The following is a 14965-nucleotide window of genomic DNA, read 5'->3' on the forward strand; positions in this document are numbered from 1 at the left end:
ACACACACACACACACACACACACACACACACACACACACATACATACAAAGTTAAGATTCCTTTTCCTTCCTATACATCACAAGTACATAGAACACACATTGAAGAATGCAGAAATATACTTTTTAGGGGATCAAGTAATTCTCATCAAGACCAAAATGCAAGTCAACATTTGGGAAATGATGGAATAAAGTGCTTCTCTTACTTTAGTTTGGAAGTGCTCTAAGTTACGGCTCAAAGGTTTCGTCTTCTAGTCATGCTCTTGTAGCCAATCTACTACTCATGAACATACAACATGACTACATATTTCTAGAATTCGTTCATTTGGTTATGCTCATTGTCATGCTGCATCCAACACAGACAAACACTTGAAAACAGTTGGAGTCATTCAAATTGGCGCACTTTAGGGAAGAGTGTGACATCTTGGGACAAAGCGATGAGTAACGTTGCCTCTGGCGGCCATTTTGAATTAGCGTGGCAGTGCCCCAGCAGATGCAGCAGATTGTGATATCATGAAAAATAAAAGATTCATCGTTTTTGATATTAACACGATGAGGAATGTAAAAACAGTTACAAAAATAAAAGAATACATTTTTAATATTACAAAAATACATAAAAAAAAAAATTAAGGTGGGAAAACCAAAATTCCTAACAAAGATTTTTTTCAAGATCATCAAAAGTCCTCATCTATCGGTTCTTATATGATGTACATTGTATTATGGCTTTATCCTTGTCATTTTTCATAGTAATTTTAACTTGGGTGGCATGGTGAGGAAGTGGTTAGCACGTCTGCCTCACTGTGCAGAGGTAGGTTCTCCCCCTGCCCGGGTGAGTTGACTCCGGTTTCCTCCCGCATTCCAAAAACATGCATTGGCAGACTGATTGAACACTCTAAATTGTCCCTAAATGTGATTGTGTAAGCGCGAATGGTTGTTTGTCTCTGTGTGCCCTGCGATTGTCTGGCAACCGGTTCAGCGTGTACCCCGCCGACTGCCCGAAGACAGCTGGGATAGGCTCCAGCATGCCAGCAACTCTTCTGAAGATAACTGGATTAGAAAATGGAAAGATGGATGATCTTAACTTCACGTAGTACTGTATTAAGATTTAATACTTGTAAAAGTTTGATTTTTTTTCCCGCCCTTCCCTCATTACAATTACATTTTATTGGTATGACGTTTTTACTTTTTTTTGGGGGGGTCAATTTTGGGGGGATTCACAATGGGACAGCATCCACTTCAAAGGGGACGTCGACAGTGCCCACGCGTCCATTTGTGATTTCTAATTTTACTATCATTTCTAGTTTTCCTTCATTGTATAATTTTTTTTTCCAGTGTGGCCCCACTATTTCATCGCATATACAGAATAATGATTCAATTGAAAAGATGTAGTTGTTGTACAGTAGAAAAAGCGAGTGAAGGTCCCAGATTCAACCACAAAAATTAGAGGAAAAAAAAGTCAAAATGTTTTTCAAAAATTCTGACTTCTAACCTGTAAATTCAACTGAAATCTGAACATGGAAGTTTTTGCTTTGTATATCCATCCGATAAATAAAGTCATGTCAAAGTTTTTCGCTCTGTTTGAGGAGTAATGCCCAATTGGTGTCTGACTTTAACTGGGCCACTGCCAACTCACCAAATCCCTTTTTTGGTTATTTGGGGCAAAAAAGCTCTTCGCCCCACGTTATGATAGAAACATCATAGTGACTGTGAGCCGCGCACGGCACATTTAGTATTGAGATAGGGGGAACAATCATTTTTAGTAGGTAAGATTTCTACCCGGCAACAAGTTGCTGCACAAAGACATTGTGACCAGTAGAACTTTAGTACATTTGTGTTGTTTTAAACTAAATATGTTGTCTGTGTGGTGAAGTACATTGATTGGTGGTTGGTGCCAAATCAGCTACTTTTCCATTTAAAAAAAAAAAAATAAATACACCACTGGTTACAGCAAATAGATTGATGTAGTTTTCCAAACAAATGCAAAAACAAGGTTTCGATTACAAACTTCAGTGTGGTTGGAGCTAATGTAGGGCTGCATCCTGAAGCCTTCCATTTTTTTAAAGGCAGTCTGGCTGCAGGAACAAGGAACGAAAAAAAAAAAACACGTGTGGAATGGTAAAAATGTCACACTCTACACACACACATACACACACACACATACACACACACACATACACACACACACATACACACACACACATACACACACACACATACACACACACACATACACACACACACATACACACACACACATACACACACACACATACACACACACACATACACACACACACATACACACACACACATACACACACACACATACACACACACACATACACACACACACATACACACACACACATACACACACACACATACACACACACACATACACACACACACATACACACACACACATACACACACACACATACACACACACACATACACACACACACATACACACACACACATACACACACACACATACACACACACACATACACACACACACATACACACACACACATACACACACACACATACACACACACACATACACACACACACATACACACACACACATACACACACACACATACACACACACACATACACACACACACATACACACACACACATACACACACACACATACACACACACACATACACACACACACATACACACACACACATACACACACACACATACACACACACACATACACACACACACATACACACACACACATACACACACACACATACACACACACACATACACACACACACATACACACACACACATACACACACACACATACACACACACACATACACACACACACATACACACACACACATACACACACACACATACACACACACACATACACACACACACATACACACACACACATACACACACACACATACACACACACACATACACACACACACATACACACACACACATACACACACACACATACACACACACACATACACACACACACATACACACACACACATACACACACACACATACACACACACACATACACACACACACATACACACACACACATACACACACACACATACACACACACACATACACACACACACATACACACACACACATACACACACACACATACACACACACACATACACACACACACATACACACACACACATACACACACACACATACACACACACACATACACACACACACATACACACACACACATACACACACACACATACACACACACACATACACACACACACATACACACACACACATACACACACACACATACACACACACACATACACACACACACATACACACACACACATACACACACACACATACACACACACACATACACACACACACATACACACACACACATACACACACACACATACACACACACACATACACACACACACATACACACACACACATACACACACACACATACACACACACACATACACACACACACATACACACACACACATACACACACACACATACACACACACACATACACACACACACATACACACACACACATACACACACACACATACACACACACACATACACACACACACATACACACACACACATACACACACACACATACACACACACACATACACACACACACATACACACACACACATACACACACACACATACACACACACACATACACACACACACATACACACACACACATACACACACACACATACACACACACACATACACACACACACATACACACACACACATACACACACACACATACACACACACACATACACACACACACATACACACACACACATACACACACACACATACACACACACACATACACACACACACATACACACACACACATACACACACACACATACACACACACACATACACACACACACATACACACACACACATACACACACACACATACACACACACACATACACACACACACATACACACACACACATACACACACACACATACACACACACACATACACACACACACATACACACACACACATACACACACACACATACACACACACACATACACACACACACATACACACACACACATACACACACACACATACACACACACACATACACACACACACATACACACACACACATACACACACACACATACACACACACACATACACACACACACATACACACACACACATACACACACACACATACACACACACACATACACACACACACATACACACACACACATACACACACACACATACACACACACACATACACACACACACATACACACACACACATACACACACACACATACACACACACACATACACACACACACATACACACACACACATACACACACACACATACACACACACACATACACACACACACATACACACACACACATACACACACACACATACACACACACACATACACACACACACATACACACACACACATACACACACACACATACACACACACACATACACACACACACATACACACACACACATACACACACACACATACACACACACACATACACACACACACATACACACACACACATACACACACACACATACACACACACACATACACACACACACATACACACACACACATACACACACACACATACACACACACACATACACACACACACATACACACACACACATACACACACACACATACACACACACACATACACACACACACATACACACACACACATACACACACACACATACACACACACACATACACACACACACATACACACACACACATACACACACACACATACACACACACACATACACACACACACATACACACACACACATACACACACACACATACACACACACACATACACACACACACATACACACACACACATACACACACACACATACACACACACACATACACACACACACATACACACACACACATACACACACACACATACACACACACACATACACACACACACATACACACACACACATACACACACACACATACACACACACACATACACACACACACATACACACACACACATACACACACACACATACACACACACACATACACACACACACATACACACACACACATACACACACACACATACACACACACACATACACACACACACATACACACACACACATACACACACACACATACACACACACACATACACACACACACATACACACACACACATACACACACACACATACACACACACACATACACACACACACATACACACACACACATACACACACACACATACACACACACACATACACACACACACATACACACACACACATACACACACACACATACACACACACACATACACACACACACATACACACACACACATACACACACACACACACGCACACGCACACGCACACGCACGCGCGCGCACGTGCGAATATAATCGCACAAATGCAGAATTGTACTTGCACACTGGACATGTCACAGACATATCTGGCATGCATTTTTTTTTTTAAACATGAAAACTTTTTTTTTTAGAAATTATTCAGCAGCACAAGAGCTCTCATTTCTTATGTACATAAATGAACAATAAATATAGCTAATGCTCATATATTTTGAAATATATACATTAAATAATGAAATACTCTTATATATTTCAAATATATTCATAGAATTCTTTCTAATTGGAAACACTTCTCAAGAGATATAGTCACAGTTTAGTAACAAAACATGTAAGAAGACGTCTCCCTACTAGTCTGGCTGCAGTGTCTCTTTTTTGAAGTCTTCTAATCGATGCACACATTCTATTTCTACATTCGACCATCTTTGACTGGTAAAGGTTCATTTAACGGTGCGCAGAAACAAACATTGTCAAAGCAGATTGTGTTGTCTTCATATTTGGCTGTCTGACAGGGAACCAGCCCTGACAAAGACCACTGGGGCCAGATTTGCAAGATGATGGTCAAACCAACTGCAGTCGGCTGTCCGACCCTGAAAGAGAAGCTGCAGCGAGGACCTCTAGGGGGACGTTGAGGAACAGTCAAGAGAGTAAAAAGACCGAACTCTCCAAATGAACCCTGTCTCCCCTCTTCCAGTTGTTTTTGAGACACACAGACTGGAATTAGAACCACATGAATACTGACAGGAGTTGATGCAAGATGTCGAAATGCATGCAATAGTGTGAAAGTTCTCCCTGCCTGATCCCCGGGATGACACACATGGCTTACAGTAGGATGGCGTCGGTGCTGCTGGAGAAATCTTGTCACGTCCCGTCTGCGACCTCTCCCCTCCCCCGCTCTTCCTGTTTCTGGACCTGCTTTGTCTTAATCTCCCTGCATACAGACTCATTAAAAAAAAAAAAAAGTGGTCCACTATTGCACAGCATGCCCATCATGGCCTTGTTTGTGGCAGCGGGTCAATGGTAGTGAGTCCTCTTGTCATCGTTTTCCGAGCTGTAGTCCCTCAATCCGATACCCCGCTGGAGGTTCAATAAAGAGTCTTTCATCTGATCAAGATGGGAGTAAAGAGGAAAGCATGTCAGTTTTAGGAGCAGCATATTAATGATGGTGAAGCTACTCATATTTCTTGTTCAAGAGTCATACATTTGCAAGAAAATTATTTCAGGATTTCTTTGGAAGCCTCTGTTCAGAGAATAAAAACAAAACAAAACACCTGTTTGCTGTTTTGAGCTCAGGCCAAAGGATTAACAGTTCTGCTTTCAGCGCCATCTGTCTTGGTGACAAGGAAGTAAAGTCACCTCCAAAGGCAGCGGAAGGTCAATTGCTTTGTTGATGTTGTGCAATATACTGAAGACATCTGGTGGCGCAACTCTTTCTTGCAATAACTGCATCCAGCCTGCGATGCACTGACTACACCAGACTGTTACATTCCAACTTTGCATGCTTTTCCAGGCCTTTACTGCAGCCTCATTCAGTTCTCGTTTGTTTCTGGGGGGTTTCTCACTTCAGTCTCCTCTTCAGGGGTTGAAAAGCATGTTCTATGCTCCTCCCGATTCCTTTGTTTGGGTCCATTTTTTCTGTAAATTGCCTGATGAGTGGTTTGCATCTTGTGGTGTGGCCTGTTTTCTTGCAACAGTGGTGTCACTGACTGTTGTCTTTGGGTGTTTCGTCACAGCTAGTGCAATGTTTCTGTCATCAACTGTTGTTACTGCTGGCCAACCTGTTTGTGCAATAGCTCTGATGGATTTTTCCTCTTCTCTCACTTCAGAAATGGTTTGGTTTTCTCAAATCTTAAGTGTTTGCTTCATAGCAAAGGCAATTTTCACAGGTTACTTCGAGACATTGTCGAGTGTGCGAGTACCTGGTCGAGTAACACCACGGATGACTTGATTATCTCCCGCCACTTCTGCAGCTCGGCATCATGGAAACGCTGCTGTGCCTCCAGGAGCTGGGCCCACTCCATTTGTGTCTGAGGAAGTTTACTGCGAACACACACACACACACACACACACACACACACACACACACACACACTTAAGCAATTACCAAGGAACAGCTAATGAAGCATGGCCTCCATTCAAAGAACTTGACGAATGGTTTCATTCATTCCAGAAACCACTTAAGAGACTTAATGGGTTCCGGTCACATACTGTCTATTATTAGTCATACCGAATGTGTTCATCTTATTGTGGACAGCATGTGTGATTGCCTGCTGGGCAACCATCCAAATGTACTGTTTGTGGTCAGGGTTTCATAAACGATGGCGAAATTGTAGTATCTCTGCACAAATAGACGATAGGAATCAAAGTGTAAAATGTGTGCACGTGTATGTGAGTACAAACCTTTCGTGCAGCCGCAGACCTTGCCAGGTTGTTAAAGACTGCGCAGAGTATTCCAGCATCCATAGCTTGTAGAACAACATCATATTGAGGAACACCAACAGGACCAGACTGGGGGGAGACAGGAAAACAATTGAAATCATGAACAATAACTTTCCTTTGGGATTTTTTTTATGCATATCTGTAAAATGACTTCAAAAAAATATTTTGGGCTCTTGAGGCTATGCAAATAAATAAACTGCGTGTACCTTAGACAGATCCTATGGGTGGCAATGAAACGAGAGGAGAGAGGATTTACACTCAACGGCAACATATATCCTCAGAAATTGAAGTCAGATAAAAATGTTACGTAAATAACGGTGAAATGCGTCTGTAGAACCCCGAAAGCAAGTGCTTAATGACTAATAAGATATTTGAAAAAAAAAAACCCAAAACAACCCCCCCCAGAAAATGATCTGTTTGCATCACACTGAAATATATCTGCCACACCATTAGATACATATCAGAAATGTAATATTTGTACAAATAGCCGAGGGGATTCTCCATTGCATTTGCAAATGTAGGGATGGATATCAAAGGGACAGATATTTCAGGAACTACAATAGCACTCAGAAAAGGGTCGACCTCAACGCATTTGTTTCCCCAAGAGGACCATTAGAACTGTGAAATCATATAATGCCTGTATAAATGCCTCACTGTATGATTATATGGTGTGTGCACAACAAATTGATACATCAAACAGATATACCAAATGAAGTGTCAGGTGTGAGCATGATTTGTATATTTTCCAGCGATTGTGTGTTACGATGAGCTACATACACAAAGCTGATGATGAGGAGCAGTTTGGAGACGCTGTATAGAGCCAAGCCTCCAGGTAGGCGACGGTGCTCCGGACTCTGATGTCTGGTCTGTGTGGAGCCTGCCACTTGTTTGATGCGCTGAATCACTTCCTCGTCCGTCGGCGTGGTGACGGGACTGAGTGCTTCGTCCAGATGCTGGCTCCGCATGTGGGGGGTTGGCCTCTTTTTCCGTCTCACCGTGGCGCTTTTCACCACTTTAGTCTTCGGGGAGAGCTGGTGGGCCTCGGTCAGGATCTCCTCCAGCTTGGACAGCTCCACCTCTGAGAAAGATATTTCCATCAGGATTGAGTGTCAGTGATGAAGTGCTACCTCACAGACTTTCAATGCAATATTAAAGTATCTACATGTTCAAGCAGGATCAGTTGAAAGTCTCCCCCATCATACTGTAAACAAAAGCATGACCTCGTTTTGCCATCACCAGTTATGAAGTCTTAAGCCACATATACAGTCGTGCTATTGAGGAAACCTTGAGTTTCTTTTCAGAATCAACATTTTCCGTGGCATAAAATATCACAAAATAATACATTGATAACAAATGAGATTGTGGACACACATTGAAGTTTGATCAAAAATTGAGTACACATAAATGAAAGTGTAGAATTTTAGAAAAAATCTATTTCATAAGAATTCAAACTGTCGGTCACCAAAATTCTGAAAAGATTTTCTTATGTTTACTGAGAAACGGATACAAACCTTTCAGTGTTATAGTGTTCTTAGTTTGGGAAAACAAAATGATAAGTAAGCACTTGTCAAAAGCTATGACATTGCTGCTTTTCTGTTCATGATCTCACATTTCTAGCAAAAGACGACCGACATTTCAGAAACTGCTTCAAAAGATAAGAGGACACCCGTCCCAACAATTTGCAGCATTCACACAATACAACTATGGTTTACCAAGTTGGCGAAAGTTCTCCTCCAACCCACTCCAGAAGTTTTTCTCAATGAAGCCTTTCACGAGCCCCCATGGCTGTTTTCTGAAGCGCAACTCTGTTGATACCCTAGAAGACAAATAGAACCGAACCTTTTCTGACTGATGCCAACAACATGGCAAGAATCAACCGGAAAATAAAAAGCTATTTGATAGTTTTACTCACCGTAAGCGACACTTGTTCTTGGCCACCCGGGTGAGCATGTAGCGGTTGAGGGTGTAGAAGTAGTCGTGATAGGGAACGTCATGCGTGATGACCTCAGCGTCGATGATGTAACACTCACTCTCCTGACTGGCCTTGTATAGAGTCTGAAAGATGTATTTTGGATTTAAGTGTTGAATGTTTCATAGATTTGTTATTCTGTGTGTTGACTGGTGATAGGAAAATGAAGCTTCAAATTGGGTGCATGAACCAGTTGTATTTTTTTGACTCCTCCAGATGGCACTGTTGGTTTAAATATAGAGATTTAAAAAATTGCAAGTCGTGCACTTTTATCCCAATGTTGAACAGAGAGTGCCACCTAGAGGAGTCAACAAATACAACTTGTTCATGAAGCCAATTTGAAGCTTCATTTTCCCATCGCTAGTGTTGACAATACCTGTGTCTCAGTGACTGTTGCTGTCTTGGGGGCTAGAGGGTTTGACAGTGAAATGGTGTACAGGATCTCCCTTGTCTGGTTCCCAGCCTCCTCCTTCTTCCATGGGTGGTAAACCACATCTGAACACACAAAAAATGGATAACACAGACACATCATTAATAACTCATAAAAGGATAAATAGTAGGGACGTTCGGTACCACTTTTTTTTCAGACCGATACCAGTATGATTATTCTCTCTGCGTACTCACCGATACTCTAATATTTAGCATTCATTTAACACAATGATAAACCATTGTGAACAAAGCCTTTCTTTCTGACACAGAGGATGATTCGCCGATGAACTGCAGAGGAGGACTATGTCAGATTTTATTTGCCTCAAGTATCAGTGGTATCTTTACCCGATACCTAAAAATAAGGCTGGTATCGGCCCGATACCCGTTATACATATCATTACTTAGCTAATCAATAGCATGAATGCAAACCTGAGAATCGCCGCTGCTCCATGAAATCGCTCATGAACTGTGACTCCGTGAAGAGGATGTCATACAGCTTGTCCACACTAAATTTGTAGATCTCGTTGATGTGCTGCCTCCCATTCAGATCCTCGTGAAAGGCCTGAACTTCACCTGTCACAGAGACAAACATGCACAAGGACAAAAGGAAACCTTGATTACTCGATTAAATCATCAACCAAGGATTGACCTAAAGCCTTTGGTACACCTGCATCCATGAAGTAGCACAGATCTTGTGAGCCAGCAGACCCTCTTTTTTGACATTGATCGCTGGTTTCCACATGATGTAATCTGCCCTTTGCACTCACCCTCATCGTGTGTCTCTGAAGAGTCGCTGAGCTCCGTGGGGATGTCCTCGTTGTCGTTGAAGTCGAGTGAGGGTGAGGGGATGGGAATGCCAGTCCCGCTGGTGTCGTTGCTCTTCTCTTCCACCAGCAGGGGCACAGCTAACAGCTCGCCATCCAGTTGGCAGTCTGTGAAATCATCTGTGGAGAGGTCAAACTGGTGTAGGGGGTGGTGGTGGTGGTGGTGGGGGAGGGGGCAACAGCACAGAAAGTCTTTTATTGGCAGTCATAATGTGGAACATCAACAATAATAACTCATTCGATGAGGGTTGTTCAAATGTGGCACACGACTTACTGTGATGGGTGTGTCATGGTTGCCCGTGCGGTTGATGGTGCTGTTTGGGACAACCTTCTTGTGAAGAAGAGGTGGACTCGCTTCAGGCTTGGCTTCTGCACTGCTTTTCGATAAGTTGTCGTTGTTCATCTCATTCTCCTCATTTGGAATCTCTTCACTGAACCTGAAGGTGCCACAAAGCCACAGAGTTAGATCAAGTTAATCCTATAATCATTCATACCCGAGAGTTGATCTCATCTTCAAATGGGAGCGCCGGAAGAATAACATTGGAAAAAAAATTAAATAGATGTTGTATTTAAGAACTCAAATCTTTTTTTTCCCACTTTTTGATAAGTTCCATGTCCAAAGTTAATCATTCTCTTTCTCAATACATGTAAAGCAAATGGTAAGAAGTGGCATCTGTATGATCAGATTGCAAACAGGCAACCAGTCTGAGGGAGACAATGCCTCCAAAGTCACCTGCGATCGGCTCTGGCTCACCTGCGACTCTAATGAGGATACTCAATTGGACAGATTTTTACATAAATGTGGTGTCCGTGTTTCGGACATCCCATTGATGCAAAAATGACAAAACGATCAAAATGGGCATACATACATGTTTTTCAGCGACAATATTTTACGTATATATTTTGCTAGTTTGTCAAAAAATAACTTGTCCCATCTGTGGACCTTGAAGCACACATTTTTTTCTCTCCGCCTGTTCTTCATTATCCAGTAGAGGGCGGCAAAATAGATTCAGAATTAGCTCATAATAATTACAAAAAACACAATTGTGACTATTTCTATCTCACACCTTTTTTTTTGTCTGGTCCAGCCAAAAGAAAATGTTGAATGGGTAAAAAAAAAGATCTGAATCAAAAAATGCTTTTGCTTTTATGACGATTATTCCGACCAAACTGTATCATGCAGAGAGTTGTCCTGAAGAAAACATGCTATTCATTAGGGAAATTGGCCACTGCGTCACACTTCGTTTCAATCAGCAAAATGCACTCTCTGCTGCTAGGAGCGACAATCTCTTTAAGCTAGTCGCCTGGCAACACAACAGAAAGCACAATAATTACTCGGGAAAGGCATTTAAACACAGCTCTGCCGCTTTTCATTTAGGAATCCACTTCCTGCTTCCCGCTTATTAGGAACTCTTAAGTAAGTGCAAATAAACAGAGAGGCGAGGAGGGTACAATTTTCATTGCGCCCGTGTAAACAGCTTTTAATCAATCGCCATGTCATTTGGATAATTGTTTGCGGCCGTAGCCACTGACTTCTCCACCGTCCAGCCACACTCACCCCATGGTGTTGAAGTCGTCATCAGGGGGAACGTAGTCCTCGTCATCACTGGTCAGGCCGAGCTCATTGCCGTAGCACTGATGGACAAAGTGCCACAGCTCTTTGGGGCACAGCGGCTGAGGTGAAAGCACAACGTCACGGGAATTAGAAAGTAGGTGCATCTTTGGGGAAGATCACAATGTAGTCCACTGGACATCTTCTGGACTTTCTCAAGTGGATTGAAAGCACAATTTGAGCGTTGTGGCTTTACCAAGTAGGGAATGTGGTGAATTATAGTTTGATGAGGATTTGACGAATAATGTTGTAAATATAAGTCATCAAAAGAAAAGTCACCAAAAGAAAAGTGAACATAAAATGACAAAATAATAGAAGACAACACATTAGACAGAGACAATCGTGCAATCTCCACCACTTTTCTGCATACACTTTGTTGTCTGAAGCAGTTATAGATGAAATAGGAGCGAATCAAAGTGTCCTTTTCACCTCATCATCTCGGTTTCCAGTTCAATTGTTTTACCTTGTCAAGCAGCGCATTCTGCCATAGTCTGAACATCATCATGTACGTCCTGTCTCTGGCTCCAAAAGAGGTGAAAAAGTGCTGCCGAGAAAAATAATTAAGCACATGAAGAGCATAATGAGTACATCGGCGGAATCAACATTGAAGGCCCCCAACTAAATGGACAAAATTCCCATAATACAAAATGTCCGCTTTTCTTTTTTTTTATTTTTATATATCTATGTGCATACAATGTAACTGTAAATACTTTCCTTCCATACAGAAGCAACTTGTCTTAAACTTTGAATTTGTTTCATTATGTTGGAATCATTTGCAGCAAAACCTTACCTTCTCATTGTCAGTGCAGACCTGGATGGCGTTGGGAATAAGGCGGGCAGTCTTCTCTTTCGTCATTGAGCAGATGTCCTTTAGCCGCACCGTTAGCTGCACGTGTGAAGATGCGAAGTACAAATGCTCTTCAGAAATAACGGGCCAACTTCTCCAGTGAAACGACAACACAGAGGGCTCTATCATTGTAGACGGCTGCATGCAAAAACTGCTCAAACTTACACTTCCTGATTTTTGGGCTGACGCAAGCCTCACTGCATTTGTTTGATAATTTGGCTCGCCTCTTAGTGCAATGCTGGCTTTTCTGGCCTGCCGAGGGTGGATGATTCGACATGCACACGGTGCACCTGACAATTTGGTGGCTGAACGACAACTCAAGTTTACGACTGTTGGAACCACTTCTAAGTATTGGCGCAGGTAGTATGACGCGATTTTGGTGAATTTGATTGAGGGTTAGCATCAGGTTTTGACATCTGTAAAAATGCCAAAACACAGTCCAGCCCGCCCCTGCGTAGATTTACGCCGCGCCTCGCGCCAGACTTGCACCGGGTACGAAAATAGAACCCAGAGAGTGAGCAACAAGCATACCAGTGTTTCCCAGCGGAATATGTTGCTATAGAAACAGATCCAGTTCTCGGAGAGGTAGAGTCGTCCCTGTAGTAGGATGTCCCGTTGCAGAGCACAGGAATAGTCTAGATCCACAAAGACATGACATGGCATCATCAAAACGCACATCATGCAACCATTTTCGACATCGCATACGTAAGATTGCAATCAGTCAAGTTTGTCCGGATTGTGAATGGGGATTTGAGAGCGAAAGGATTACATGTTCGATGGATCAAACTCAGCGATATAAACCAGTGCATTACCCCAAAACAAAATGAATGGCACTGACTAGAACTGTAGGCTATCGCCGCCATGTCAGCAGTTGCTCGGTCAAAATAAATAAATGCAAAAAAATTGATAATTACTGAACAAAATGAAGGTCCACGTTTTTTGGGCTTAGCAAATAATTCCATCAATAGCTCTTAATAATGTCGATGACGAAAGTATTAATTTACAATTCAGGACATTTTTAAGTAATGAAAAAGAAATCAGTTGTTGTTTCCAAACTTTTGATGGAGTATTTCTTGTCTGTGAGGTGGAACAGTAATGTGGGTTTAATAACACCGGTCAATAAATCTTTAAGACATTTTTTTTTTTTTTTTGTCAGAGATGCAAGTACACTTTCCTTGAGGAACTTTTTTCATTTCAGGTGGGAGAGTGATCAACTCCCAACCTGAAGGTTGATTCAAATGTACTCAATTAAAGTGGATGGATTAAAAAAAAAAACAAATGCATGAATGAGATGCTGACCACATTTGCAAGTGCAACTCTTGAC

The 14965-nt window shown here is 41.9% G+C and overlaps 1 protein-coding gene across 12 annotated transcripts in view; it reads right to left on the minus strand.

Moving 5' to 3' along the window:
* Positions 1-5623: 5623 nt before the first annotated feature.
* The window catches only part of gramd1bb (GRAM domain containing 1Bb), a 50123-nt gene continuing 40781 nt past the window's right edge, over positions 5624-14965 (minus strand). For 10 of the 12 annotated variants that reach the window (XM_019864903.1, XM_019864906.1, XM_019864907.1 and 7 more), the window contains 15 exons: positions 14173-14276; positions 13585-13680; positions 13258-13338; positions 12741-12856; positions 11457-11619; positions 11126-11318; positions 10788-10931; positions 10306-10424; positions 9873-10015; positions 9673-9776; positions 8738-9038; positions 8167-8178; positions 7922-8029; positions 7441-7561; positions 5624-6625 (listed from right to left, as the gene is read on the minus strand). In XM_019864903.1, the coding sequence (XP_019720462.1) occupies positions 6536-6625; positions 7441-7561; positions 7922-8029; positions 8167-8178; positions 8738-9038; positions 9673-9776; positions 9873-10015; positions 10306-10424; positions 10788-10931; positions 11126-11318; positions 11457-11619; positions 12741-12856; positions 13258-13338; positions 13585-13680; positions 14173-14276 (1895 nt within the window). In that variant the 3' untranslated portion in view covers positions 5624-6535. The remainder of the gene's footprint in view (positions 6626-7440; positions 7562-7921; positions 8030-8166; positions 8179-8737; positions 9039-9672; positions 9777-9872; positions 10016-10305; positions 10425-10787; positions 10932-11125; positions 11319-11456; positions 11620-12740; positions 12857-13257; positions 13339-13584; positions 13681-14172; positions 14277-14965) is intronic. The other 2 variants (XM_019864905.1, XM_019864909.1) reach the window with 1 other exon arrangement.

This window comes from Hippocampus comes, unplaced genomic scaffold (genome assembly GCF_001891065.2).
Source record: "Hippocampus comes isolate QL1 unplaced genomic scaffold, H_comes_QL1_v1.1 scaffold276, whole genome shotgun sequence".
NCBI lineage: Eukaryota > Metazoa > Chordata > Actinopteri > Syngnathiformes > Syngnathidae > Hippocampus > Hippocampus comes.